General features: G+C 30.4%; 12 protein-coding genes across 12 annotated transcripts; 7 read left to right on the top strand and 5 right to left on the bottom strand.

Moving 5' to 3' along the window:
- Positions 1–1584: 1584 nt before the first annotated feature.
- BX663DRAFT_513277 (uncharacterized protein) lies at positions 1585–3528 on the bottom strand. The gene is made up of 6 exons (XM_051528120.1): positions 3314–3528; positions 3211–3241; positions 3051–3135; positions 2645–2996; positions 2317–2550; positions 1585–2223 (listed from the first exon to the last, which is right to left on the bottom strand). The coding sequence occupies exons 1-6, from the start codon at positions 3508–3510 to the stop codon at positions 2067–2069; spliced, it is 1056 nt and encodes a 351-aa protein (XP_051381543.1). The 5' UTR covers positions 3511–3528; the 3' UTR covers positions 1585–2066.
- An 88-nt stretch (positions 3529–3616) lies between these two features.
- BX663DRAFT_513275 (CTLH/CRA C-terminal to lish motif domain-containing protein) lies at positions 3617–4770 on the bottom strand. The gene is made up of 3 exons (XM_051528119.1): positions 4630–4770; positions 4359–4554; positions 3617–4226 (listed from the first exon to the last, which is right to left on the bottom strand). The coding sequence occupies exons 1-3, from the start codon at positions 4722–4724 to the stop codon at positions 3768–3770; spliced, it is 750 nt and encodes a 249-aa protein (XP_051381542.1). The 5' UTR covers positions 4725–4770; the 3' UTR covers positions 3617–3767.
- A 520-nt stretch (positions 4771–5290) lies between these two features.
- BX663DRAFT_513271 (uncharacterized protein) lies at positions 5291–6698 on the top strand. The gene is made up of 5 exons (XM_051528118.1): positions 5291–5320; positions 5388–5942; positions 6006–6256; positions 6346–6452; positions 6566–6698. Exons 1-4 carry the CDS (start codon positions 5305–5307, stop codon positions 6430–6432), a joined length of 909 nt encoding a protein of 302 aa, XP_051381541.1. The 5' UTR covers positions 5291–5304; the 3' UTR covers positions 6433–6452; positions 6566–6698.
- A 99-nt stretch (positions 6699–6797) lies between these two features.
- Positions 6798–8213, top strand: BX663DRAFT_562049 (uncharacterized protein). Its single transcript, XM_051531953.1, has 4 exons — positions 6798–7548; positions 7648–7824; positions 7891–8062; positions 8116–8213. The coding sequence occupies exons 1-4, from the start codon at positions 6823–6825 to the stop codon at positions 8142–8144; spliced, it is 1104 nt and encodes a 367-aa protein (XP_051381540.1). The 5' UTR covers positions 6798–6822; the 3' UTR covers positions 8145–8213.
- A 176-nt stretch (positions 8214–8389) lies between these two features.
- BX663DRAFT_513265 (uncharacterized protein) lies at positions 8390–11300 on the top strand. Its single transcript, XM_051528117.1, has 6 exons — positions 8390–9327; positions 9408–9914; positions 9982–10436; positions 10504–10700; positions 10766–11003; positions 11084–11300. Exons 1-6 carry the CDS (start codon positions 8412–8414, stop codon positions 11141–11143), a joined length of 2373 nt encoding a protein of 790 aa, XP_051381539.1. The 5' UTR covers positions 8390–8411; the 3' UTR covers positions 11144–11300.
- On the top strand, positions 11289–12607 carry BX663DRAFT_96972 (uncharacterized protein). Its single transcript, XM_051532369.1, has 4 exons — positions 11289–11515; positions 11792–12208; positions 12313–12336; positions 12398–12607. The coding sequence occupies exons 1-4, from the start codon at positions 11381–11383 to the stop codon at positions 12422–12424; spliced, it is 603 nt and encodes a 200-aa protein (XP_051381538.1). The 5' UTR covers positions 11289–11380; the 3' UTR covers positions 12425–12607.
- Positions 12608–13399: 792 nt separating this feature from the next.
- On the top strand, positions 13400–14996 carry BX663DRAFT_436964 (Rho GTPase activation protein; the record flags this gene model as incomplete). Its single annotated transcript, XM_051523209.1, has 4 exons — positions 13400–13892; positions 13935–14057; positions 14229–14665; positions 14802–14996. 4 exons carry the CDS (start codon positions 13400–13402, stop codon positions 14994–14996), a joined length of 1248 nt encoding a protein of 415 aa, XP_051381537.1.
- A 145-nt stretch (positions 14997–15141) lies between these two features.
- Positions 15142–16227, bottom strand: BX663DRAFT_552916 (Grap2 and cyclin-D-interacting-domain-containing protein; the record flags this gene model as incomplete). The annotated part of the gene is made up of 3 exons (XM_051531407.1): positions 15142–15953; positions 16019–16129; positions 16203–16227. 3 exons carry the CDS (start codon positions 16225–16227, stop codon positions 15142–15144), a joined length of 948 nt encoding a protein of 315 aa, XP_051381536.1.
- Positions 16086–16915, top strand: BX663DRAFT_513255 (uncharacterized protein). The gene is made up of 5 exons (XM_051528116.1): positions 16086–16129; positions 16203–16236; positions 16376–16549; positions 16607–16722; positions 16803–16915. Exons 3-4 carry the CDS (start codon positions 16420–16422, stop codon positions 16636–16638), a joined length of 162 nt encoding a protein of 53 aa, XP_051381535.1. The 5' UTR covers positions 16086–16129; positions 16203–16236; positions 16376–16419; the 3' UTR covers positions 16639–16722; positions 16803–16915.
- A 1839-nt stretch (positions 16916–18754) lies between these two features.
- On the bottom strand, positions 18755–19629 carry BX663DRAFT_513252 (NUDIX hydrolase domain-like protein). The gene is made up of 2 exons (XM_051528115.1): positions 19384–19629; positions 18755–19323 (listed from the first exon to the last, which is right to left on the bottom strand). The coding sequence occupies exons 1-2, from the start codon at positions 19573–19575 to the stop codon at positions 18898–18900; spliced, it is 618 nt and encodes a 205-aa protein (XP_051381534.1). The 5' UTR covers positions 19576–19629; the 3' UTR covers positions 18755–18897.
- A 1998-nt stretch (positions 19630–21627) lies between these two features.
- Positions 21628–25242, top strand: BX663DRAFT_436866 (uncharacterized protein; the record flags this gene model as incomplete). The annotated part of the gene is made up of 7 exons (XM_051523206.1): positions 21628–21870; positions 21971–22390; positions 22454–23681; positions 23767–24342; positions 24409–24870; positions 24938–25141; positions 25202–25242. The coding sequence occupies 7 exons, from the start codon at positions 21628–21630 to the stop codon at positions 25240–25242; spliced, it is 3174 nt and encodes a 1057-aa protein (XP_051381533.1).
- Positions 25243–25345: 103 nt separating this feature from the next.
- Positions 25346–26022, bottom strand: BX663DRAFT_513248 (mitochondrial ribosomal protein L37-domain-containing protein). The gene is made up of 2 exons (XM_051528114.1): positions 25873–26022; positions 25346–25767 (listed from the first exon to the last, which is right to left on the bottom strand). The coding sequence occupies exons 1-2, from the start codon at positions 25970–25972 to the stop codon at positions 25502–25504; spliced, it is 366 nt and encodes a 121-aa protein (XP_051381532.1). The 5' UTR covers positions 25973–26022; the 3' UTR covers positions 25346–25501.
- Positions 26023–26517: the final 495 nt, after the last annotated feature.

Here is a 26517-nt window from a genome sequence, read left to right as displayed (position 1 = left end):
TGAATCTGGACCCGATTCATCAAACTACAACAAGAACATTTTCTCAAGTAAAAAGTAAAAATTATAGTTAAGTCTGCACTACTAACTCGACCTTTTTTTTTTTTTTTTTTTGTATAAATGATACTTGTCAACCAAAAGTTTTAACAATTACACAAGACATATACTGGATTAAAACTTTGGTTGCACTAAAAATTATATTTTTACTTTCGGCAGTATATCAAATATATTTCTGATCATTTAATAAATAATACCTTAGGGGGGGAGGGCTACATCTTCCCCATCCCACCCCACCCCACCTCACCTCACCTCTCTCTCTCTCTCTCGCTCCAAATTTGTATTTTTTAACGTGTCGAATAGAGTTTTATCAAAAAATTATATGAGTTAAAATGTAAGATAGTTAAAGACTATTAATTAACATTAAAACAATGAAGAGTGTCGTTTATTATTAGCATCCATAATAATATAGAATCTAACTTGGAGTACAAATATAAAAGAGCAAATCAACAATAATTACACATGAAGGGACGTTTAGTTAAAGATTGGGCACTAAAGTAAAATAAAGTGTAACTTATGGAATTAAGTAAGTCTCCACAAGAAAGCTTTTTTGATAACAAATCATCTAATAATATATATTATTATCAGACAATTTGTCAATAAACAAACTAACCATGGAAAAAATAAATAAATAAAAGTAATACAAAGATGATTGTAAAAGTTCTAAATATAGGAATTAAATGAATCATAGAACGATCTTATATCTCATTCAAAAAGTGTCCCTACTAATGTGAATATGATACAAGTTTTGTTAACTGGCCCTTTAAAATATATTAGTTGTTAAACTGTCGAACTTGTTGTATCTAATTGGTTTTTAGGGCTTTTCAATACTTCGAAGGATCCCTTCTCTTTGCAAAAAAAAAAAAAAAAAAAAAAAAAAAAAAAAAAAAAAAAGAAGAAGAAGAAAAGGTATATAGTTCTAGTATCCGTCGATATAATATTCCTTCCTTATTTATTATTATTTAAGGGGCTGAAATACACTTTAGAAAAAAAAAGACCCTTTTTCTGGAAATCAATGCAACATACAACATGACCAATGATTATAGAAGAACTATTTTAGACATAAACCGACTTGTACACCCAAGATGAATCAGATATACAAATATATATTTTTAGGGCTCTTTTTTTCTTAATGAATAACACAAAAAAGAAGTAAAGCACTTGAAATATATATTTATATATAACATTAACTTTTAGGAACTGAAGGGTTGATTTTAATATAAAGAGATAGGCCTACTACTATCTCTCTTTTACGTTAGATTCTACTTTTTTTTTTATTATTTGCTTTGAATATCGTACGAGAAGATATACTGTTTCTTTATACATACACATTGAATAAATGAGTTGATCTTTTTTTATATCCAAATAAATAAATAAATAAATAAAAAATATCCTTTTATAGATAAATTCAATATAGGCTTATCCTATATGTCAGCTCATAAGACAATTCAATTATTATTAAAGAATTAAAATGATTGTATTTTACGATCTGTTATAATCGTGATTATATCCAGTATTGATGTCTGTGGCTTTTTTTTTTTTTTACCTTTTCAGTTAAACTTTATCTTTGTGTATTCTTCTAAAATGTGATTCAAAATCTTGTGTACATTCTAATGTTCATTTTTCAGTTATTACTTTTCTCTAAAAATTAGTCATAAATCAAGAAGAGAGAGAGAGAAGAAGGGGGAGTTTTTTTTTTGTTTTTTCTCTCTGTCTTTATTAAAAAAAAAAATTAGAATTCAATCGATGTTAATAGTTTATAAATTACGTGTAATCACATATAAAACCAAGTATAAAATAAGAATAATAATAATAACGGTGACACATAAATCCTGCTGCAAGCTTTTATATTTATTAGGTGCACAAAAATATTTTTTATTTTCTTTTTTTTTTTCTTTTGGGGGGGAGGAGGAGGAGGAAAAAAAAGATCTATTCGAGACGCAATATTTTCTTTTCCTGATATGTAAAAATGACCAATAATGCAATGAGAGAGAGAAAGAAAAAAAAAGGTATTAAAAGGGTGTTGTATAATTAATAATTTGTTTTAAGGTTAAGGATGATATGCTGTTATTAGGTTGTTGCTGTTGCTGTTGTTTTAACTGATTTGCTATTTGTCGTTCCTTTCGTGCAACTGATCGAGAATATCTTAATCCACACGCATTACAGAGCCTAAATAAAATAAAATAAAATAAATACTGTATTTGTGCACATTGATACAATTTTTTTTTTTTTTTTTTTTTTTTTTTTTTTTTTTTTTTTTACGTTTTATGGCCTGTAGGACCTCTTCTCCATTCAGGACTAGTCCTTGTTCCACAATTTTGACAATGATGTTTGTTATTGCTACTACGTTGTTTAAGGGGTAATGACACAACAGTATTTTCTACTATCTCATGTGTTTTGTTAGAAAATAATACTTCTGAGGCAGCATGTTTATGATGATGATTATTATTAAATGGTATATGGTAAGTTGGGTATTTGCTAAAATGGTAGTTTTTACTAAATATATATATATATATATATATATATATATATGTATGTTAATTCACCTATAGGCATCTATTTGACGCTATCTTTCTTTCTTTTACTTTACTTTTTCTTTTTAACACGCTCTAATACAAATGAGATGGAACCATAATCTATAATTAAACTGTTGACCTGTTGACCTAATAAATTAATTCGAGAAGGTTGTTCAATGCAGTGGAAGCAGGAAAATCCTGGTGATATAAGTCGGTGAATAAAATGGTTCCATTCTGTACAGCCTTCATCTGGCCACGATAAAAGCACTGATCTTGTACGATTATCTAGTATGTGAAAATGACGTGAATGATTAAAGTCGATTGATAAAGGAGATCGTTGGTATTGTTTAATTAGATTTTCTCTTAAATGTAGAATACAAATATCTTCTTTCTCTCCACAAATAGAAGTAGAAAGATGCTGATTATCTAAACAAATAAATGAGTCTAATCATACATAGAAATCCATTCTATCTTCTTTACCTTGATGATGAAAGAAAGCTAAAACCAGGTCATCAGTCACAACATACATGATAATATCTACAATTCTCCAAGACTTAAACTCTCTCTAATATAATCCAATTTTTTTTTTTGTTTTTAGTATAAATACATGTTTAAATAGACAGCAGTAAATCATCATTACATGAAGACTGGTTAAATCTCTTATTCGACATCTTTAGAGCAAAAATTGTAAATATACATTTTTTTTTTTTTTTTTAGTTTATCAAATAAATGCTCTATTTTACCTTGTAATGGACCCCTTTAAATATTGATTCGAATTTTTAATAAATTTTGATAAATCTTTTTTAGCCAACGATACTTCATCAGGATGAATCAATTGAAATAAAGAATGTTTGTTTAGATATCTTTCAAATGATGAACTATAAATGAATTCCAAGTCTTTTTTGATGGATAGTAAAGACCAAATACATTGCGATGTCATCGTATATGTATAATAATGATATTAGAAAGAAAGAAAGAAAGAAAGAAAAAGAAAAGATTCAAATGAAACGTTTAAATATCAATTTTGATTTCAGAAGTTTTTTTTTTTTTTTTTTCGTATTACATTGTTCAAAAAGAGCTTATTTCTCCTTTTCATAAAGATCCTTTCTTAGTCAGTGTCCTCATCTTTCACATGTAATATTGAATTGTATTATCTTATTTTTATTTTATATTTTCTTCTGCATTCAATGTTAAGCTTTACATAGACATGGTTGTGTCTTCTTCCATATTGGTATTGTTTTCATTATCTTCATTCGGTATGACTAAATCAGCTTTAACCCAGTTTTCAATTCGAGGATAAATCATTCTTTCATCCAGTTGTTTTTGACTCCAAGCTAACATTCTTATTAAATTAGGTAATTTTGGATCCTTTTCTTGTGACTGGCTCATCAAGATGGCTGCATTTAATTCACTCGCTGTCTTTTGTCTTTGACTGGGAAGTAGTAAATCTTGAACTGGTGAATCAATACTATCTTGAAAAGCTAATAAAGCCATCGTTTTTTCCAATTCTTCTAAAAATTCAGGATGCTCTTCTCCACGTGGTGCCATTTCTTCTGAAGCGAACTCTAAAGCTTCTTCAAACGATTTATTACGTATAAGTTCAATTAATCTTTGCTGTTGTAAATGAAAGAATAAATGAGGATTGGTATCTAAAATCTAATATTAAATGTTAATAAAAAACTATTTTAAATAAATAAATGAATAAAAAGTTCGTAAAGAGATGGGGGGAGGAGGAGAGGACAAAAGGTAATATTTATGTATATCTTTTTTTTTTTTTCTTCTAATTACTTCAGGATTCAAGTCATTAACTAGGTCAATAGCAGTATCGACATCGCCTGATTGAATAGCATGACGAATATCCATTCGTTCTTGAATTGATTGTAAATCAACAGTAGGTGCTAGTCCACTTTCTAAACTAAACTGTTCGGCAGCATCTTTATATCCTTCAACAACAAGATAATTCATGACAAGTTGATTAAGGTCCCTTTTTATATATATATATGTATAAAATATGAGTTTATAACTATTCATCTAATATTCATTATAAGCTGTACTTTACTGTTTGTTTACTTTTACTTTTGCTAATCGTTGTTCCCATTCATCTCTAGAAATAATTTTCTTGTTATTTGTAGAAGTATTTGTATTTGCGCTCATTTTTATGTATAGAAAAAATAGAAAAAATAAAATAAATAAAATAAAAATAAAATAAAATAAATAAATAAAAACTGCATTGAAATGACCCAATATTTTATTTTGCGAATAGTATCGGCCCTTAAATCGATAATCGTTTTTAATCCTTAAAAAAAAATGTAGTGTAGTGCTGCTTAGCACATATGTCATCATCATACACAACAAATAAAGGCCATTATCAAGTTAATGTTAGCAGAGCTACTATTGACTAGAATTAAGGATATTCTCTTTTATTTTATTTTTTCTAAAAAAAAAAAAAAAAAAAAAAAAAAAAAAAAAAAAAAATTCTAAACATGGAAAATAAAGAACAATAGAATGCTCTCTACAACACACAACTAAAACTTAAATGGTATTCTGTTAGGAAAACAACAGTAAAATGCATCTTTATTATAATACCACTTTTTAATGTAAAGAAATATACCAAAAAGAAAAAAAAAAAAAAGGGGAAGGGGAAATGAGACTGCTAAAATAAGTGGTGAGTGTATATAAAATTCGATTTTATTTTATTTTTATATTAAATCCCGTTCAATTCTAATTTTGACAAATGGAGGATGAGATTGGTAAATAACTATACAGATGGATCAACTTGGAATAAAACTCACTTCCTTTTTTTTTTAATCTGATTAGCTGAGATTGCCAACAAGTCATTTGTTTTATATACATTAACACCATTATTAAAATTTCATCTTGAGCCAATTTCGGATCGAGAATTACAACTAAAAATACATGTTTGCACACAATTAAAATTAAAAGATACAACTAGAATAACTAGAACAACTCCAGGCAAAAAAAATGAAGTTTACCTAGGTGATCTAGTTGATTTACACATTGAACCTCTTTATTTTGATAATGTAGCTAGTTATGATTCAACCATTTTACCGTTAAAGATCACAATTGAAATCATGCTTTATAAAGATAATCGTAACGTCACTCATACTTTCTTCATGTTACCTTCACCCTATATACCAATGTATGAAAAGAAGGCGGACGAAAAAACATTTTATCCATTAATACTGGTGAAGGCTACATCTCGTATCAAGTCTGCACTTTTCACTTGGTTTGAAAAACGTTATTTTGCACTATGTACACAGTTGTATATACCACCTATCGTTATGACAGACATGGTGAATATTTGGATTGAATCAATACATAACTTACCAGATGAAGATGCCTTTGAAGAAAGTAAGTAACTGACTGACTGACTGTATTTATTTTATTTTATTTACATGTATCGTATTTGTTTAGTACCTGATATGATGACTAGACCACCACTCATATTAGAATATAAAACAGATATAAATGATTTATCTGATATAAAAGTTTCAATAAATCAACAAGATGCTAAAGTGATATGCAAAAAAATTCAAGATAGAAGATTATTCTTGGAAGCATTTCAGGATCATATATTAAAAACGACAAGTGTTCGTTTAAGGAGTTTTACATTTCATCGTGTATCCAATTCACTTGCTACCTTGCGACAAGATGGTTCAGTAAAAGTAAAATAAGACGAGTAGACTCTTTTTTTTTTTTTTTTTTTTTTTTTTTTGAGCTAACAATTTTATGTATGTATTTATTTATTTATTAGATTAATGGTCATGCTTATAAAATATTTGCAGTTCAGTTACTTCAAAGTTGGATACATTTCGCAGCACAAAAAGTATATAAACGTTAAGAATTTACACAAAAGTGTTTCTATTTAGGTGTTAGTAGTGTAGAATAAAATGAGTATTTTTTTTTCTCCTAATAATAATGTCATTATGTGCTCTGTATCAAAGATCGAGAAGAGTCAAGACACAATATTTTACCTTGTCTTTAGGTAATACTTTATGCTTCATAACACCTTCTATAATTTTGTATTAAAATTATCCTGATCCGTCAATCAGAGTAAAATAAAATATTTTTATATTTTTGGAGATCGTAAACTACGTAAAAAAAAAAAAAAAAAAAATTCTCCCCATTGTAAAACATTAATAATGTGGAGGAGGTATGCAATATAAATATTTATTAACTGAGTTTTTTTTTCATTTTTTTTTTTTTATACATACTTATTTATTATTTTCTAATGACAAAAGAGTCAAACCAACCAAAGGCAGTGAACATCATTCGACCAAGTAGCAACACTAATTATGCTTTATTAAATAGTTATAGTACTAGTAGCAATAGTACCACAAGTAGCAATTCACAAAAACGTAATGGTTCTACTACTCGAAAACCAAGAGTAACTCCCTCATCAGTAGTAAAGTCCAATCTGGAAAAGCCAATTTTAAATCTATACCACCCACCTACTCGAAAGTCGTCTTGTGAGAAACCGTCCTTTTTTGTTACCAGTAGACCTCCTATAGAACTTTATAAAGCAAGGCAACAGAAATTACCAAAAACAGCACCATCTTCCAATGATCATAAAATATACAACAACAACAACAACAATAATAGTAAACCTGTCTCTTTTATAAAATACCCCTCACAGCAACCAACTCGATCTGTACTTGGCGTTATCAATACACCAGCCACTTTTGACAAAGCAGTAAATCAACCCGAAATGATATCCAATAATGGCTCCTTATCAGTAGATACCAAGTCGGCCACTACTGCTACTGCTACTGCTACTGCTACTGCTACTGCTACTGCTACTACAAATTATTTATTCACCGCCGAAAATTTATCAGAAGATACTACAAGTGATGCAGAAGATATATATAATAAGAATGAAGAGATAATAATAAAAGATGAAAATATAGAGGATACTGAAGAAGAAGATCTTATTAATGAAGCTCGAGTTAATAGAAAAGTAATATTCAAAAGAAAAATATTTTTTTTCTCCTTGTATTTAATTTCTATCTCTATCTATCTGTCTATCCTTTTTTTTTTTTTTTTTTTTTTTTTTTAGATCGCGGATTTAGAATTATCAATAAAATCATTACTTACAGTAAATGAAATGCTAGAAGCTACAGTTAGGAAACAAGCGTCACAGTTAAATCAAATAAAGAAACATCAACAATTAGAAAATCATATACATACTGATTCAATATTAGAACAACAGGCAATAGAGCCCTTGAAGGAAAATGTAAGTGTAGTGTATATTAGAAAAGAGAAGAAGAGTATAAACTAAAAAAAAAAAATTACTATATAGTCTTCTGATGATGAAGAAGAGGATTGGGAAAAGGATTTATTATTTCAAAAGCTAAGGAAAATAACAGAAAATATGATTGAACAAGGACAAAAATCAATTAACTTTGAATATAAAATCCTTGGTCGAGTTCTATCGAATTATACACCGCAAGAAGAAGAAGAAGAAGATATTGGTATATGATGATCGTAAGCATGTAAACACCAAAGTTAACTCTTATTTTAAAAGATACCAAAAGTAATAGCAGTCATTCCTAGTAACAAATCATCATCGATACCTATAAATACACAAGAGCATAGATATTTTTGTTTTTTTTTTTGTTTTTTTTTTTGCTGTATTCCTTATTTATTTGTTTATTTATTTATTTACTTTTAAAAAAAAAAAGAAAGAAAAAAAGTATTGGTAGGCTTATTATAAACACGGTATTGACTTTAAACACGTGTATGAAAGAAAAAAAAAAATACGCCTGCTGAACATGAATAAATTTTTAATTTTTTTTTTTTTTTTTTTTCTTTTCGTTGATCATGAGTCAATCCAGTAAGGGTGTTCATCCTTTTTTTTTACCGAAAAAGACAAAAGTAACTACACCCTCAGTATCAGAAGAGCAGTCTATAGTAGAATCACCAAAACAAACAGAACGTATAACTAGAAATAAAGCGAATCAAGCATCCGTTTCTATATCACGGAATGTCAATCATCAAGTTCCTGACACAAGGGAACATTTACTTCATGCTAATTCAAGTCAATGCACATGTAAAGGGGAAAGTTCAATAACCAACTATGTTCCTATCACTAAGCCTAAATTTCATTCTGATCATCAACAAGTTCAAAAATCCACTATTGCAAAGAAAAAACAGAATGTGAGTCACGAATTTGCTTGGCTAGATCGTAATGTCTTTGGTAACTGTCATATTACTGATAACATGTATGAATCAACCCATCAGACATCATCACTACCACCACTGCCTCCTCCTCCTCCTCCTCCTCGTCATCATGTTGATTTTAACAATCTAATCGCTCAACAGGCCAAATCTTTTCGATTAAGAAAGAGAGAATGTAAAAAGCGGGAACATCAACGTGATGTGACAATGCTACCTCCAATCACTAATCAAGCAGAGTTGGAAGCATTTTTAACAACTCATTTTCCAAATTGGCACATGTTTCCTTCTTGTGTTCTTTTATCACAATCATTATCAGCGCATCGCCAAAATACCAAACAATGGACGGATAAATATCGTCCCAAGACAATTGAGGGACTCATGGGCTCTAAACACAATTTTGTTTATCTTAGGGATTGGTTACATCAAATGAAGATTGAGCCATTATCTGCACCCTCATCCACAACAGCTGGCACTATAAAAAAGAGAAAGCGTACAAAGAAGCTGGTTATGCAGTATGATGATGATAATGAAGATGACAACGACGAAGCCTTTCTCCGAAGTTTATCGTTACAGGACAATGACAATGACGATGATTTTGTTTTAACACCTAGCCACAAAAAAAAATAAAAAAGGAGATAGTGAGATCGAACGTGATTTTGTTAGTGGGAGATCATGGTGTAGGCAAGACAGCAGCTGTCTATACAGCCGCGGAACAATTAGACTATGAGGTCTTTGAGATCAATGCAGGAACAAGGCGATCAGGAAAGGATATCATGTCATTAGTTGGAGAAATGACAAAGAGTCATTTAGTAGCTTTTGGCATAGCTCCTCCTTCATCAGCTTCAGGGTTATACGTAGATCATCCAAAATCTGCACCTAAAACAACAACAACAAAACGAAAAAAACTAAATCCTTGTTTTGCTCCTTCTACTACTAAAATACAAAAGAATGAAAGTAAATTATTGAAACATTTCTTGCGAAAAAAGGAATCTGCTAAAGTAGCATTGCCATTTACACCAGCTACAAAGCAAAGTTTAATTTTATTAGAAGAAGTGGACATATTATTTGAAGAAGATAAAGGGTTTTGGTCATCTGTGATAGAGTTATCACAAAAGAGTAAACGACCGATTATTATGACATGTAATGGTAAATTTTTTTTTTATTTTATTGTAAATGATGGGTACAAAACTCATTGACCCTCTATTTGGATTAGATCCTAACCAGATCCCATTTGAAAGTTTATGCATACAAATGGTACTCAATTTAAAGCCTCCATCAGAGAGTGAATTACTACCTTACTTGTGGTTAGTATGCTATGCTGAAGGATACGTGGTCGATCCAGTAGACCTTATCTGTCTTATGGCCTTTTTAGGAAGAAATATTCGACAGCTTTTACGAACATTAGAATTATATATTGGAGATCATATATTTGGACGTTATTTGGGTATTGAAAATGATATGGATAAAGTTGAAATAAAGTTGAAATCTGTACCATCCAAGTTAGCTATTGATACTTTTCGATTAGCACGTTATTATGAAGGAATTGAAGAATCACATAATAAAGAAGAAGAAGACGAAGAAGGAGACGATTTTGATTCAATTGTACAAGCATTAGAAAATAATGCATTTGTAGATACTTGGCTTGGATGGAAGGAGGACTCAAATTTGGTAATACATTGGCTATATTTTTTTTTTTAAAAAAAAAATGTTTACAATAATCGATACAATCTTCTAGATTCAAGAATCTGTTGAGGATCAATTAAACGGTTATACCAATTTATGTATAGAAAATGAAGGAGATATATCAAAAGCATTTATAGAAGAAATAGAATCATTACTAACGATCCTAAACAGTCAAACAATTAAATCCAATACATGGAGTAAAATAATATTAGATGAAGAAAGTCATTGGGAAGAAGTATGTGATGCTAGGTAAAAGAAAAAGAATATATATGCATACATATAAAATAAATAGGAATACTAATTTGAATCTATAGATCCATTAATTTAGAAGATTATAAAGAAGCTATAGAAAAATTACTTTCTCCACGTATGATATATCAGCCTAATGAATATAATTTGACCATGGATTATATACCCCATATTCAATTGATGTTAACTTTTAATCATGATATCCAAGGAAGATCAACACGTACTAAGCGGAAAAGATTACATTTACCCTTAAGTGAAGATTGCATTCATGTACTAAGTACATATAAACCTTTAGTAGATGAAGTAAGTTGCATAATAAACATTCAAGTATCCTTTTTTTTTTTAACATTTCATTTTTTTAACATTTTTTTTTTTTTTTCAAGACGGAATTCTGGACTAACAGACTTGATAAACTAAAAAAAGATTCTGTCTCCGACGCATAAATTATTAGTCGGAGATTCCATAAAAATGATTTCCAAATTAGGGATTTTCTGTAAAGGACATGTTTTAATTCGCTGTTGTTTCTGCTGTTGTTACTTCTTGGCTTGAAATCAATAAATGAGAAATAAAAAATTTACGTTGAATTCTTTTTGTTATCTTTTTCTTTTTCTTTTTTATTTTATTTCGTTTCATTTTATTTTATTTTATTTTTTCGTTTAGATAGTATTCATAGAATTGCCATGACAACACCAGAAGAAGAATTAGAATATTCAGAAAATATATGCCATAGCTGTCAAAAAATATGTAAACATGGTGACCCGTTATTAATAAAAGCCCTAGGAAATGTTTACCATCAAGAATGCTTTAAATGTGATGTAAGTGATCAGCCATTTACAACCTTTTTTTTTTCTTTAACAAGGCCTCTTCCTCTTTATTTGTTTCATGATTTTTTTTTGTTGTTGTTGTTGTTGTTATTCTTGTTGATTGAGTGAGTGGATCTTATATTTATCTATAAATATAAGCTATAATTCCAAAAAAAACAGGGACACAAAATATTTGATGTACATTTTTTTTTTTTTAAAGACACGAGGCTTTTATATTAATTTGAAATAAATTATTTATTTTTACTAATTTACATATTTAAAAATTAGTTTTGTCAAGTGTCTGTAATAGAGAAATTTTATTTACTTGAATTAGATAATAACTTGATTCATCATCAACATAATATCATTTTATGTGAGAAAGATTATTATAAGCATTCTCGGTTTAAATGTCGCCAATGCCATGAAGATATTAAAAACGACAATTTTCAAGTTATCGGCACTTATAGATATCATCAACATTGTTTACATTGTCCTGGTTGTACAGTTCTTAAAACGTTACCGATACATGTTAAAACAGGACGTGAGGAGCTGCCGATAAAGGAATATTTTGATTATAATGGACGACCTTATTGTCGATATCATTATTCGTTAATCAAAGGCACAGAATGCTTTGGATGTGGACAAGCTATTCTTCAATCGGAACTAAATCAGAAATGGCACCTAGAATGCTATAAAATTAAAAAGGTGAATAGTGTGGTTTATTTATATTATGTTATAAATATAAAAATACATGTATTTATATACAAATACTCATTCATATAACCAGTTTTGGAATATCCAATTAATAGATACTCTTAAGCCACTTCACCAATGTAAGCTTATATATACATATATATTCCATTTTATATATCGTCATTTATTTCTTTTATTTAGCCGCATACAAAAATGAAAAGCAATTAATAACTATTCAAAATGAAATTGAATCAAAGAGAGTTCGAATATGGAAGGAATTAAGCCAATTTGAAGAGAATATATCTAATTTGATTTCAACTATTGTTAAAAATAAACAACTAAGCAATCTTAAAGAAGAGTTTCAAGCTTGTCAATTCTTAGTAAAACAGATAAATGTCATCTTCACTGTTCTGGACTCATTATTCGAACATATTACACGTTAGTTGGAAAAAAGAGTAAAAAAAAAATCATAATTGTACTTTATTAACTCCCTTCTTCGTCATAGATCTATCATGTGATGCCTTAGTACAAAGATTAAGTGATCAACTTATCTCCTTCTTAGATATTTTATGTTCAAGTAATGAAATAGAAAATATGACAAAAATAGTTTCTGTTATCTCGGATTGTATTAGAGATCTAATTAAATTGAGTCTACAGCAAGCTATTATTTTGGTAAATTATATATATTAATAGAAATTATATATTATTATTATTATTTTTTATATAACTCCCTATAATTTCTATTTGTTAAAAAAAGGAACGGGATTTCGGAGAAGTGGCAAGATTTATTCATCATATGTTAAATATTCTTTCAAATAATCAGTACAAGATAACAATGGATATTCCCTACTTGGATCATCACTTTCAGTTAATTGATATGGCTATGATAAGGCTTAGCTTTGTATTAAATATAAGACCTCAAGGTAAGGTTGATTGTTGTGAGTATTCTATTGTTACACGTAATCAAACTATGAATTACTATAATTAGGTGGTAGCAAACGACCTGATCAGACTTTATTATTTAAGCCTTCTACAATAATTAGACCCAATTCTTCCTTTTCTTCCTCTACTAAGGAAATAAGTAACTTTCATCAAAGTAGTGTCGATATTCATCATTCAGAAAATATGTCTACTATCTTACAAAGATCAAAATCTACTTTAAAATCACAACATATGGAAGAAAAAAGTTCTACAGTCGGTCGTATGGAGTCGATTCGAAGAGCCCTTACAACCAGTCGTAGAAAGGACCCAAAACAAAATCAATTACAGTCCGCAGCTTATAGAGAACATCGTTCGTTTAGTCTTCAAGACACCTCTAAACCACTACTTCATATCTCATTACCAAATATTGAACAATTAAATCACACTACTCCACCTCTTTCTCCACCTACAACTCAACACACTTATCATCTACCTAATGCTTTACCAGAACTTACACAACAACAAGATCATCTTATTCGTCATATCGCTATTATTTTTATGGATTCATACCCAATAGAAGATGAAGACCTATTAGCCTTGTTAGATATTCATAAAAAATCATCTACGACTACGACTACTACGACAGCAGCTTCCCTTTGGGGGAAACTCAAAACACATATATTGACTCCGACAACGGAACCCATTCATGCACCATTGCCGTCACCTACTACAAGTGAAAAGAAAATTGGTGTTTCATTATCTAATTTGAGTCATGGTTCATTGAGTTTATCTAATCATCATCAGCCTTACAATAGAGTACCCGAGAATGCATTATTTGAAAAATGGAGATCCCTTTGTCCATCCATTGTTACCTGTTTTTCTTCTAATTCGCTTGTTCCTCATTTTCTTAGAGACTGTATTTTAGCTATGATTCAACAAGGTACATACATCATAACATAATGAAGAGTAAAAAAAAAAAAAAAAAAAAAAAAAAAAAAAAAAAAAAAAAAAAAAAAAAAAAAAAAAATTATTTGTGTACGTGTATGTGTATTTTTGTATATGATTATTAAAACGGTAAAAAAAAAAAAAAAAAAAAATTCTTTTTATGTAGATCTAAATACGGAAGGTATTTTTAGAAAGAACGGCAATATCCGAAGATTGAAAGAGATGTGTGAAACTCTTGATTCTCAGCCAAACCGTGAAGACTGGACGGACTTTTTCAATAAACAGCCAGTTGTGCAGTTAGCAGCCTTCATCAAACGATATTTACGTGAACTACCAGAGCCCTTACTGACATATAAACTTTATAAGCTATTCTTGATGTCAAATAAGGCAGCAAATCTGACAGAATCTTTAAGCATGCTTCATTACTCAATTTGCTTATTGCCAAAGCCCAATAGGGATATCTTGCTGTTGCTTTTATCTCTTTTGAATTGGGTAGCAAGACATGCAGAGACAAATAAGATGGATTTTGGAAATCTAGCTAGAGTGATTTCTCCTAATATATTATATGAATCTAAAAAACAAACAGGTTATGATATAAGTGATGTCTCGCTTTGTCATGGAGGCATAAACGTTATTTCCTTGATGATTGAACACTATGATACATTTATAAAGGTAAACCATATTAAGCAAGTAAGCTATCTAGAACAGTCATCTTTCTAACGCTGCTACCCTTAAATAGGTTCCAAATGAATTTAATCTATTCTTAGAACATCCAACTTTAACTGAATGTCTTTCTACAAATAATATTGATTTGATCTCTACAAGACAATTCACTCGATCTTTTAATAATTTATTAAAAGTAAAGAAAGAAATCATGACATCAAATCACTTTACCCTCCCTCCTTCACCTTCCATTTCATCAAAATACCTTTAAATCTTTCAGTTAAGTTTGCATACCCCTTCCACCACCTCCTCCCCCCTTTTCTGTATATTAATTTATTGTTATTATATGTAATTAGCTCTCCCTTACTATATATTCTATTCATTAAAATGACATGGTTTTTTTCTTTTTTTTCCTACTAATTTTCCATAGAGTCATATTTATTTTCACACATTGAAAACCAAGTAAAATGGTCGCTGCCTTCAACTTGTTGCTTTGCAATCTGGACTAATTTTTTAGACTGACTAATGTATTTTTTAACCTCTTCTTTCATTGTCATGGCATCTTCATCATAGATTTGTGACACTAATAAGTCAGTACCATCGACAAGTTGATTGGCAAGTTCATACACTTTATCCAGCCATTCTACAGAAGGATGAGTTTCGCGAATACAACGACGACTGATCTTTTCCATCACAAAGACAGCCATGTCTACTAATTTAGCACATTGCTTTGCGATCTCCAATTCTTCCTCGTTTAAGTCTGTTTCATCGTCCTCTCCTTCATTATCATCAAAGCCCTCTGATCGATCTTGACCAGAGGCGATATCATGTACCTCTGCTTTAGCATCCTTTAATGTATCTTCTAATGTCTTCCAGGCTGTCAAGACAGCTTCTTTATTGTTCTTGGGCAATTGCTCCATTTCTTTGCAAGTCTCCCAAAGAGCAGCTGTTGGCACCATGAAGGAGATGGTGTCGCGACGATTGTCCTCTGTCATAAAGCTACCGGAAAGACTAATGACACCGTGTAATAATTCACGAATAATAGTCTGGTAGGCTTTCTTGTACATGCTTCCTGACTTGGTAGGGACTGTATTATAGAACCCCATTATACGATAGAGAGTATTACTGATCTCGCTAATCATATGAATCGCATCCTTGGGTTTACGAGGTGGTTTACAAGAAATGGTAAACTTGGTGGCATTATGAGAAAGAATCTTTCCGAGATTGACTATGAGAAAGATCAATAAGTTTACATGTTTATTATTTTTTTTTTCTTCATTTATTTTTCTTTACCCATTGTCTCTTGAAATGAAGCAGTGTTAAAATCAGAAGTTTCTACATTTCTATCATTTTTCAAATCGTCGAGATAGACAAGGCACATTTTACAACATGCCTTTAACTTTTCTAAAAAAAAAAAATAAAAAAAATAAAAAAATAAAAGGTTAGAGCCATTTATCATGCTTGATGTATTTAGTACCTTGGAATTCTTCTTCTGTCGACATGGAATCTGTCTATTAATTATAGATCAATCAGGAAAATAAAAATTTTAAAAAAAAAAAAAAAAAAAAAAAATCAAACAGCTGGAAAATAAATAGGCGTTATTTTTGATTTATTTATTTTATTTTATTTTCCTATTAATTTCAGACTTACAAACTTTTATGTATTATTTTGAATTTCTTTAAATATTAAATAAAATGACTATAGTTAACTGTCTAAAGCATCTTATCCTTCATGAGAAGGACCGTATTTTTGTTTTTTGTTTTTTTTTTCAACTTCATTACCTTTTAATAAGGATATGTACAATATCTTTAGCGACATGCTTCACTAGTAAATTATAACAGTGATATTTTTTTTTATATTAAATGCTTTAGCAAGATATACCTCTCTTTAAATCTTTTCATAGTCTTCAATAGTAATCTTATTTGATAAAGCGAGAAAAAAAAAAGGGAGAGAGAGAGACAGAGAGAGATAGGTGACAGGACCTCTGACTATATATCCTTTCACATATTAATAAAAAACAAACAAAAACTGATGAAATAAATCAACAATTCTTGATAAACTTATGCTGTGTATTTACTTGGTGAAATTGAAGTAGTAAGAAGAAAAGTTACAATCTATTGGTGAGTGATGTATGATATATCACTTGTATAAAAATAATGCATCTAAAAGAGATACAATAAAGTAAAAGAGAATAAATACGTTAAATGAATTTCGAATAGAAAGTAAATGACTTGCAATGAATGAATGATATATTGCTGCAAGCATTTACATTTCATTTGATGATGTAAAAATACTTTTACTTGAATAGTGTATTACAAATATACGATACGACTAACTTTGAAGGCTTTTACTTTATGAGAATAAGCTTGTAATATCTTTTTTTTTCGAACAATCAAAGACTGTATACGAACATCTTTGAGACTTTAACATATTTTTTTTTCTTCTTAAAACTGACCGGTTCATCTATTTTATTTAATACTGCTGCTTATGATATCTAAAAAGAAAAAGTTTTATGTCTAATGTATGTCACTTAAGCTGATGTACATTTTGAAGATTACACAATATAGATGTATACAATATATATTTTAATGTCTTACAAATATAGAACTATTTTTTGTTTCTATTATTAGCCATTTTACCCTAAAATCTTATCAATCATAGAGCTATGGCGTCAATAGAGGGATATTTGATAGTAATATAAGAGCAGAAGTTGCTGTAAATTATAACTTATAAATAGAATTGATATACTAAAATGACTTTAATGTATAGTTGTTGTTGTTTTTGTAGGTATCACGAAAGGTACATTATCGGCATGTTTATTATACATCATCATTATTTTACACAGCCACTAGATGAATTATATGATACATTAAAAGCACTCATAATGACGAAATATATCATGTATACTTTACTTTAAACTTGCAAATTTGCATCTTGGCATTATATACATATAAATAATAAACTCCTTATTTGTACGTGTCATTGATAACATAATACTGAATTAAGCAGATAGTAGATCTATCCATTAAATATCATCTCCTCCTCCTCCCCGACCCGCCTAAAAATAGGTAAAATTCAATGAAGAAAAGAAAATCAATCATTTTTGTTGAGCACTTGTGCCATAAAATACAAATATTTATATCTATACAAATGTATTAAAAGAAGACAGATAGATTCATTCATTCATTCATTCTTCTACTTTGTCTTTAAATTATATTATTATTTTTACAACACAAATACCAGTTGCATTTTCCTACCCAAGAAAGAAAGAAAAATACACAAAGCAAAAACACTTTACCTTGTAGTAAGACACTATATCTTTCTAGAAAGTGTATTTTAGTGGACTATGTTTTACACAATATAAAATAACTAAAACTACGAAACTTTATTTAGCGATCTGATATTCAATGACGATCACTTTTTTTTTTTTTCCCCGGAAATCATAGAAAAAATTGGCGTATTTCTAATAAGAATTCTATGATTATACAAGATTGAAATAAGAAAGAGTAACCTTCTCTTTATCAATAAAGTTCAATCAACTTGCTTTATTTTAAGAACTGTATAACTAATAATAATAATAATACACACTAAAATGTTAATAATAGAAACAATAAAGATCTTCGCTCTTAATAACAAATAGACTAAATAATGTATGGATTACATATTTGTATTATGTATACAAACACTTATGAAGTACGTGTGTCTATAATTTAAAGTAGTTCAACGTGTACACACTCATGAACAAAATAGTAGGCTTCAGTGATAATAATTATTATTGGATGGTTGTACCACATGGCTATTTAAAAAAAAAACTATAGTAGGCAAAGAAGTTTCTATACTTTGTTGAAGAAAAACGAAACTTGACAAACCACCCCCCTCCAATTTTGTTTTTTTTTTATGAAATTTAATGAAACGAAGCAAGTAAAAAAATAAACAAAAAACAAAAATTAATCCAATAATGCTTCATGATTAAACCATGCTCCTGTAATATTTGAGACGAATGACTTTGTAGTGCTTATTTATACATGCAGAGTATGTAGAAAACTAAAACTGTTTATTATTTATGTACAAGAGTAATGTTGAAGTAAAAAAAAATGTAATAGAAAAATGAAAAAAAAAGAACAAAATGAAAGAAAATAGAGAGTGAAATCTATATATTATGGATATTATTTTTAATAAAGCATGGATTTAATTGATTTAATAACAGATGTACGCTTGTTTATTTGTTGAGGAACTTCGTCCATTTGTTTAGAATTAGTTTCTTCAAGTGAAATCCTTGGAGAAAGAGGTCGATTATTAGGATTTAAACTTGACTTGAAAAGTGCTTGTTGAATATAAGGGTGGTTCTGTGTAGCAATCAAGGCTTCTTTAAATGTAAACCATCTTCTCTCTCGTTTCTTCTTTTCTGGAAATTTTTTTGCAATTTCTTCAATATTCATTTCAAATATCCAATGATGTGCTTTTACGCCTTTCTTTTTCTTGTATTCTACAAAGATACCTAAACTCTTTGTAATCGTGCCTTTCACGCCTGCCTCTTCCCATGTTTCTCTTTGAGCAGCATGCTTTTGAGTTTCATCAGTTTCCCAGCCACCTTTAGGCTAATATATAAGTTTTAGCATCATTTTATATATATATCTAAATGTTCATCTTATTCTTACCAAAACCCAAGCATCCTCATTTTTTCTGCTGGAAATAAGTAGTACACGCTGATTATTCAAGTCTAGAGGTATACATCCAGCAACTTGTCTAATATTGTTTGTATCAACTACATCTTTTCCATGACCATGTCTTGATTTTTTCGTAAAAGCAGTGTATTCATCATTAATAGGAGGTGTTAAAGATCTAGACATTTCTATTTATTACGATATAAACAAAAGAAGAAGAAGAAAAAAAAAGAAAAGGAATTAAAACAAAAAAAAACAAAAAAATAAAAGAAAAGAAAAGAAAAGAAAAAAAAAGTAAATCATTAAATAAATATTTATATCACTTTAAACATGAATATTATGGCTACTAAGGGGTAGTAGAACAAAAACTGATTCTTAATTTTAGCCACATATTTTTAATAATTGAATCTCAGTATTGTCTTTGAGCTGCAGCACTCATTATTATCAAGTAAAACAATATGAGCGTATTGGCTTCATTAAAAAATAAAAATAAAAACTTTGTGTTAAAAAGAAACATAGCTAATTAATGAACTTTTGATTTATTTGCATAAGTTTATAAAATGTAGGCATAGTAATAAATATCTTTTATTAGCATGATTAATTACTATTCGCAATTGATATCAATCTGTCAAACAAGTTTACTTTTCATTCAAAAAGCCCTTTTTTTTTAACAAACATAAGAAAAGAAAATAAGCTCGAGGATTTTTTTTTCTTTTAATAATTGTATTTAATACAAAGGTTTATCCTATAATAAAGTTATTTATCATAGTCTTTTCTTTCCCTTAATCAAGAAAGATGACTGTGAATAACAGCTCATCCTAAAATAGTATGCCTCTTTAATAAATTTAAATGTGTTAACATTATTCTTGCTTTTACAAGAATAAGCAATATAGAATCGTTTGTTCACTACAGGGATTATTTACTCAAGAATCTCTTTAAGTTTTATGTAATATATAAAGATACATTATATTTTATATGCTTGAATGCTCATTACATGTAAAAATGATTGCCTCTTTTTTATTTTTATTTTTTCCCTCAATAAATTATAAATTATCATGATCGAAACTTGTCTTTTTTTTTTTCCAAGACTTTTTATTATCGAATAAATCAAGATTCTTCTTCCCAATTTATATGCTAGCTTCATCTCCAAGTAAGACATGTCGTTTACAGGCGCTGCATAATAATTCGAGTCTTACTTGTCGATATGTTGTAATCTTCTATTATTCGTATAGTAATACTGCTTCTATACTGCCGAGGGTCACATTGTATATGCATTTTACCTTATATCTAATTTTTTTTAAGCAGAATATTATCTATTACTTTTATCATATTTGAAATTTCTTCATCTAAGAAGGGGAAAAAATAAATCTAATATGGCATTCATATGTTTGTATATAAATATATATATATATGAATATTTGTTAGTTATGAAAAAGAATTGGAAGCTCCAAGTACCATTTTATTCTTTTTCATTCATCTATATTCCATTATTTTATGTTATAAAAAGTGAAGCTTCCTTCCAAATTTTTTCACATATTACGTAATATAAACAGGGTCTTTTATGAAAGTGTTTGTCCTTTGTTCTTTTTTCCTTTTTTTTTTTTTAAGTTGAAAAAAAAAATAAGGACTTCATAATATGACTGAATATCTCTCTTTTTTTTTAATGAATAAAAATTACACATTATAATTTCAGTTGCTGGCGGATAAATAAATTAGTCAACTGCATGCGTACAATTTTTTTTTTTTTTTTTTTTTTTTTTACTGTTGTTATATTTATTTATTTTTTAACCTATTACAGTTGTTGTTATATCTATTTATATACATTTATACACATACACATATTATTATTATTATTAGATATCAAACGCTATGAAATATGTTGAGGTGTGTAAAGTACTATATGACTATGAAGCTCGAACTGAAGATGAGCTTAGCATAAAAGAGGATAATATCTTGTATATTATTGAAAAAGAGGATGACGACTGGTGGAAAGCTGAATTAAAGCAAACAAATGGTGAATTACAAGGTCCTATAGGTTTAGTCCCTGCTAGTTATTTAGAAGAGGTAAAGTAAGCAAAATAATAATAATAATAAAAGAAGAAGAAGAAGAGGAATAAATATTTAAGAAACTTGGGTTAAATATATTTGTAAAAGATTACTGCTATAGGTCGAGTGCGTGCAGAATATGACTATACTGCCCAACAAGAAGAAGAACTTTCTTTTCAAGAAGGTGATGAAATGGATTTGTTAGAACAAGATGATCCAGATTGGTTTCTTGTTAAAATGAAGAATGGTGACATTGGTTTAGTACCTAGTAACTATGTTCAAAATGTGAATGAGCAATTTGAAGAAGCTCATCAACAACAACAACAACAACAACAACAACAACAACAACCAGAAATTCATACTCCAGTTTCATCTGTTGTATCACATCAGCCATCAATTCCTCCTCCTTCGGTTCAGCCTGTCTTATCACATACTGTAAGCTTTTTTTTTTTTTTTTTTTTTTTGTTATTATATATTATTCGCGAGAGTATATAATTTATTTATCTATTATTATTATTATTATTACTATTATTAGACTGGTTCAACTACAACAGTATCTCGAGAAGTGATTCTTGATAATGCCCAGTCATGGAATGTTCATGAATACGATCCAGCCAAGAAAAAAAGAAAGAAAGATAAAGGTAGTTTATTTATTGGTAATGGTATGATTTGTTATGGTAGTGAGACGGATAAATCGTTACCCGTTCAACAATACCCCATTTTGGATGTCACGAAATATCTTTATGATGGTAAAAACTTACATATTGAAGTGAATGGTGGTTCTAAGAATACAGTCTTTGATTTTCAAGCTTCTTCCAAGTCTGAGGCAAAAGCTATTTTGGCAAAGATTGCAGACTCTGCAAGGGCTGCTCAAATGTCTAATATACATATCACTCATACACCTGAGAGACAAATTGCTGCCCCTGCTTTTGCCATCACAACACCACCAGAACCAGTATCAGCGTCAGTGTCAGTGTCAGTGCCAGAGTCGGAGCCAGTGCCAGAGCTAGAGCCGGAGCCCGAGTCAGAGGAAGAATCCAATTGTGTCCCTAAATGGGGTATCTCTCTTTACTCATTTGAAGCTGAAGGTGCTGATGAGTTGACTGTAAAAGAGGATGAGCAACTTTATGTGTTGGATTATGAAAGAACAGACGGATGGTGGCGTGTACAAAAAGTGAGCGGAGAAACCGGTCTCGTTCCTTCCTCTTATATTCAATTCGAGGATGGAGAAGAACAAAAGGATAAAAATGTCACTTCCGTACCTGCTATTAGCTCTCTTCCTGAAAATGTAGAAGAAATGAGAAGAAAGCGTGAAGAAGAAGAACGTGCTCTGCAGGCAAAACGTATCGCTGAAGAGCAAGCTCGGGAAGAACAAAGACGTAAAGAGGAAGAAAGAAGGAGACAAGAAAAAGAAGAAGAAGAAAGACGTCGTCGAGAGGAAGAAGAAGAAGATCGTCGTCGTCGTCGTCAAGAAGAAGAACGGGAGAGACGTAGACAAGCTCACGAGGCAGCTAAACGTGCCGAAATGGCTCGTCAAAAGCAAATTGAAGAGGACTATCGTCGGAAAGAAGCAGAACGTAAAGCTGCTATTACCCGTTCGGCCTCTACATCTAAAGCTCGTCATCAAAATCTTCCTAAACCTGATTCTACAAAAATCAGAACTTGGACAGATCGCAGTGGTGCATTTAAAGTGGAAGCACAATTCATTGATCTTCATAATGGTAAATTGAGACTTCACAAGTTAAATGGCGTCAAGATTGATGTGCCGGTTGAAAAGATGTCTGCTGAAGATATGCGTTGGGTTGAGAACCACATGAAGCATCCTTCAAAACAAGAAAACGAAGAAGAAATAGCACCTACTATGCCACCTCGTCCTCAGCAATCGACTCAACAACAACAACAACCTCCACAAAAGAAATATAATGAAAGATGGGATTGGTTTGATTGGTTTATGCTGATTGGTATTCCTATGCAATCTTCGCTTCAATATGCATCTGCATTTAAAGCTGAAAAATTAGATGATAGTGATATACAGCATTTGACGCATAAACAAATGAAAACATTAGGTCTTAAAGAAGAACATGTCCGACGTATTGAAAGATTCATTGAGACTGGTAAACCTGAAGATTTAACAGAGGAAGAAGAAGAAAGAAAGAGAAAGGAACAGGAGCAATTAGAAAAAGATGCAGAATTAGCTAGAAAGCTACAAAAAGAATGGAACAGCACTACAGAATCAATGAATAGTAGTAAAAGTAAATATATAAATATATATGTGTGTGTGTTTGTTTGTATTAATAATTTGGGGGTTTATATATATATGTATTTATATAGATGCTTCCTCTAATGTAAGACCTAAGCCGGCTGTTTCTGCACCTAAAGATGTTCATCCTGATTTATTAGACCTTATTGGCTCTCAATTGAGTAGTGATAGTAAGGGAAAGGAACCTGAAAAGGCTAAAAGTGATTTGCTCGGCTTTGGTGATGATGCATGGACACCTCGTTCAAGTAACAGTGTTATAGCTAATTTATCTCCGTTAAAACCTACACCTACTGCGTCTACTGAAATGAAAGCCCTAGCACCTCCTGCACCTACTGGACCTACACCTGAAGAAATTAAGGCTGCTGAAGCTGAACGTAAACGTATTCAAGAGGAAGAACAAATTCAAAAAATCAAATTAATGAACTTGCAAAGACAAGCTAAAGAACAACAAGAACAGCTTGAGCAATTGCAGAAGTTGACTCAACAACAGCTGGAACTTCAAAAGCAATTAGCTATGCAAACAGGTACTCAACAACATCAAGCTCAGCAGCAATTGATGCAAATTCAAGCTCAACAACACCAGCTTCAGCAACAACTTGCACAACAACCGCCTCAACTTCAACCCTCATTTGCCCCTCAACCTACTGGTTTTGGCTCTCAACCTACAGGCTATAGCGCTTCTCAGCCAACAGGCTTTACTTCCCAACCTACAGGTTTTGCTTCTCCAACGACTTCAGCTGCTCGTTCAAGACCTGTGCCTAAGAATAACCTTTTCTCAGATCCTACGCTTAATCAATGGCAGCCTAATCAGTCACAACCACAACCACAACCACAGCCACAGCCACAGCCACAGCCACAGCCACAGCCACAGCCACAGCCACAGCCACAGCCAACAGGATTACAATCACAACCAGGTGGTTTGTTAATCAACCATGGACAGCCACAACAAAATGCATGGCAAACACTTCAACCTCAAATGACGGGTTTCCCAACATCTAATATGCCTATGCTAGGAGGTTATCAACAACAAGTATCAGTTTCCTCGGTTCTCCCTCAACCTTTGACACCTTCTTCCGCTGCAGGACAGCAGGGTGAGTTTAATCAATTTGGAGGAGGTCTTCAAAGAGCAAATACAATTGGAGTTCAACCTACAGGTAGACATTGGAATAGTGCAAGTAAGTAATAAAAAAAAAATGAAAAGATTTAAAATTAAACTTTTTATTAAACTTTTTATTTTTCCAGCTCCTGATAATCCTTTTGGCTCTCCTTCTATTTCACCATTACAAGCACAAATGACAGGTGCACAATTCTCTACTCCTAATCCACACATATTCAATCAAAGTCCTTTGCAACCTCAGGCACAACCGACTAATTATATGCAACCTCAAATGACAGGCATCCAACCTCAAGGAAATAGTATCTTTACTCCACAGGGATCTAGTCAATGTAAGCATGTAAAATAGTTATACATCATACAACGATAACTAATAAATTTAATATATATAGATGCTCAGTCTGCCTTTCCTAACAATCAACGCCCATGGTAAACTCTAATAATTACAATGCTAATCTTTTACCCTTTAACTTTCCTTTTTTTTTTTCTTTTGGATAATTTATAACTTTTTTTTACTACTTTCCTTTTATTTTTGAAAAAAAAGAAAAAAAAAAAAAAAAAAAAAAAGTAACTCCTTATGTCTTACAATATATAAAATGCTTTTTATTATTATATATATGCGTGTATACAAGATACATTTTTTATTTATTCTATAATACATAAGCCTTTTCAATATACAAGTTACGCCCTTATTAATTCTTCTTATCTTTCATAAAATTCATAGCCTTAATGGCATCTCTATTTTGTTTTCTATGATATTGACGGTTAGTAGGTTTAGCTGTCTTTTGTTTTTGTTTCTTTTCATCTAACAAGTCCCATAACCAGTCAGGATATTCAGAATCATCTAATGCCATTAGATCAGGTTTATCTTTTAAGTATTGAATTCCTTTTAAAACTGTTCCTTTTGGTACTGAAGAAGGGGCTCTTGTTTGTGTAGTAGTTGTATCTAATGTAGAATCTATTATTTTTTTTTTAAAAAAAAAAATAAAACATCAATGGCTAATGTCAAAATATTGGAACATGGGGTAATGAAAAAATAATTTCTTTTTTTTTTTTTTTTTACCTGTTGCATTTTTAATGATAGATGCAGAATGTATATAGCTGGCATGTTGTATTTTTTGAAGAAATAAAGGTCGAGAATTACGTATAATGTTGCTTAACATTATGATAGCCAGCCTAAAATAGTAGGAAAAATAAAAAGGTCGGGGTAAGGGTTGACTGAACAAGTTCTCTCTCTCTTGTTATTTTTTTTTTTTTTTTTTTTTTGTTACGATTAAATTCTGAGTTTTATTATTATTATTTTGATTTTTTTTTTGGCAATGAGCATGTAGCGACGAAATAAATGCGCAATACTGCCCGAACCAGTTATAGAGGGGAAATAAGACTAAAAACCTTGCTAAAGGACAAGAAAGGAAAAAAAAAAAGAAAAGAGCAGTATTTTGGAATTAAGAGAAAATATAATGAGGACAAATCGAAAAAAAAGTGAGTAGAAACAAGTTAAATATAAACCAGACCAAAGTGACCGGGAAGACACACATTATTACTTGGACAACCAACTCAACAGCTTGAGACCAGGATCGACAGGATTCAGGAGGAAATTCATCATGTAAGTAGTAATCAGGTTCATGTAGAATTATACAAGGAATAGGCCATAAAGTATACCAGCTCTTACAATCAGAAGGATGACGAGGTTTATGTAGTGGAAGCA

Source organism: Cokeromyces recurvatus (assembly GCF_025118155.1).
Source record: "Cokeromyces recurvatus strain NRRL 2243 chromosome Unknown BX663scaffold_17, whole genome shotgun sequence".
Lineage (NCBI taxonomy): Eukaryota > Fungi > Mucoromycota > Mucoromycetes > Mucorales > Mucoraceae > Cokeromyces > Cokeromyces recurvatus.
Note: the sequence above shows the minus strand (reverse complement) of the source record. Positions and strands in the feature narration are given on the sequence as shown.

What these genes read in the sequence shown, in the direction of transcription:
- BX663DRAFT_513277 (XM_051528120.1), bottom strand. Translation starts at nt 3,510, where the DNA reads ATGACATCGCAATGTATTTGGTCTTTACTATCCATCAAAAAAGACTTG. An exon ending in AGCTTTCTTTCATCATCAAG is followed by an intron (nt 2,997 to 3,050) that starts GTAAAGAAGATA and finishes TTATTTGTTTAG; the next exon opens with ATAATCAGCATCTTTCTACT. An exon ending in GAGCGTGTTAAAAAGAAAAA is followed by an intron (nt 2,551 to 2,644) that starts GTAAAGTAAAAG and finishes ATATATATTTAG; the next exon opens with TAAAAACTACCATTTTAGCA.
- BX663DRAFT_513275 (XM_051528119.1), bottom strand. Translation starts at nt 4,724, where the DNA reads ATGAGCGCAAATACAAATACTTCTACAAATAACAAGAAAATTATTTCT. An exon ending in AAAGTAAAAGTAAACAAACA is followed by an intron (nt 4,555 to 4,629) that starts GTAAAGTACAGC and finishes ATATATAAAAAG; the next exon opens with GGACCTTAATCAACTTGTCA. An exon ending in TTAATGACTTGAATCCTGAA is followed by an intron (nt 4,227 to 4,358) that starts GTAATTAGAAGA and finishes ATTTAATATTAG; the next exon opens with ATTTTAGATACCAATCCTCA.
- BX663DRAFT_513271 (XM_051528118.1), top strand. An exon ending in TGAAGATGCCTTTGAAGAAA is followed by an intron (nt 5,943 to 6,005) that starts GTAAGTAACTGA and finishes GTATTTGTTTAG; the next exon opens with TACCTGATATGATGACTAGA. An exon ending in GACAAGATGGTTCAGTAAAA is followed by an intron (nt 6,257 to 6,345) that starts GTAAAATAAGAC and finishes TTTATTTATTAG; the next exon opens with ATTAATGGTCATGCTTATAA.
- BX663DRAFT_562049 (XM_051531953.1), top strand. Translation starts at nt 6,823, where the DNA reads ATGACAAAAGAGTCAAACCAACCAAAGGCAGTGAACATCATTCGACCA. An exon ending in TAGAGCCCTTGAAGGAAAAT is followed by an intron (nt 7,825 to 7,890) that starts GTAAGTGTAGTG and finishes ATTACTATATAG; the next exon opens with TCTTCTGATGATGAAGAAGA. An exon ending in AGAAGAAGAAGAAGATATTG is followed by an intron (nt 8,063 to 8,115) that starts GTATATGATGAT and finishes TTATTTTAAAAG; the next exon opens with ATACCAAAAGTAATAGCAGT.
- BX663DRAFT_513265 (XM_051528117.1), top strand. Translation starts at nt 8,412, where the DNA reads ATGAGTCAATCCAGTAAGGGTGTTCATCCTTTTTTTTTACCGAAAAAG. An exon ending in GATTATTATGACATGTAATG is followed by an intron (nt 9,915 to 9,981) that starts GTAAATTTTTTT and finishes TATTTGGATTAG; the next exon opens with ATCCTAACCAGATCCCATTT. An exon ending in GAAGAAGTATGTGATGCTAG is followed by an intron (nt 10,701 to 10,765) that starts GTAAAAGAAAAA and finishes TTGAATCTATAG; the next exon opens with ATCCATTAATTTAGAAGATT.
- BX663DRAFT_96972 (XM_051532369.1), top strand. Translation starts at nt 11,381, where the DNA reads ATGACAACACCAGAAGAAGAATTAGAATATTCAGAAAATATATGCCAT. An exon ending in AAGAATGCTTTAAATGTGAT is followed by an intron (nt 11,516 to 11,791) that starts GTAAGTGATCAG and finishes TTTAAAAATTAG; the next exon opens with TTTTGTCAAGTGTCTGTAAT. An exon ending in AATGCTATAAAATTAAAAAG is followed by an intron (nt 12,209 to 12,312) that starts GTGAATAGTGTG and finishes TCCAATTAATAG; the next exon opens with ATACTCTTAAGCCACTTCAC.
- BX663DRAFT_513255 (XM_051528116.1), top strand. Translation starts at nt 16,420, where the DNA reads ATGACTATAGTTAACTGTCTAAAGCATCTTATCCTTCATGAGAAGGAC. An exon ending in ATCTTTAGCGACATGCTTCA is followed by an intron (nt 16,550 to 16,606) that starts CTAGTAAATTAT and finishes AGCAAGATATAC; the next exon opens with CTCTCTTTAAATCTTTTCAT.
- BX663DRAFT_513252 (XM_051528115.1), bottom strand. Translation starts at nt 19,575, where the DNA reads ATGTCTAGATCTTTAACACCTCCTATTAATGATGAATACACTGCTTTT. An exon ending in ATGAGGATGCTTGGGTTTTG is followed by an intron (nt 19,324 to 19,383) that starts GTAAGAATAAGA and finishes CTTATATATTAG; the next exon opens with CCTAAAGGTGGCTGGGAAAC.
- BX663DRAFT_513248 (XM_051528114.1), bottom strand. Translation starts at nt 25,972, where the DNA reads ATGTTAAGCAACATTATACGTAATTCTCGACCTTTATTTCTTCAAAAA. An exon ending in TATCATTAAAAATGCAACAG is followed by an intron (nt 25,768 to 25,872) that starts GTAAAAAAAAAA and finishes AAAAAATAATAG; the next exon opens with ATTCTACATTAGATACAACT.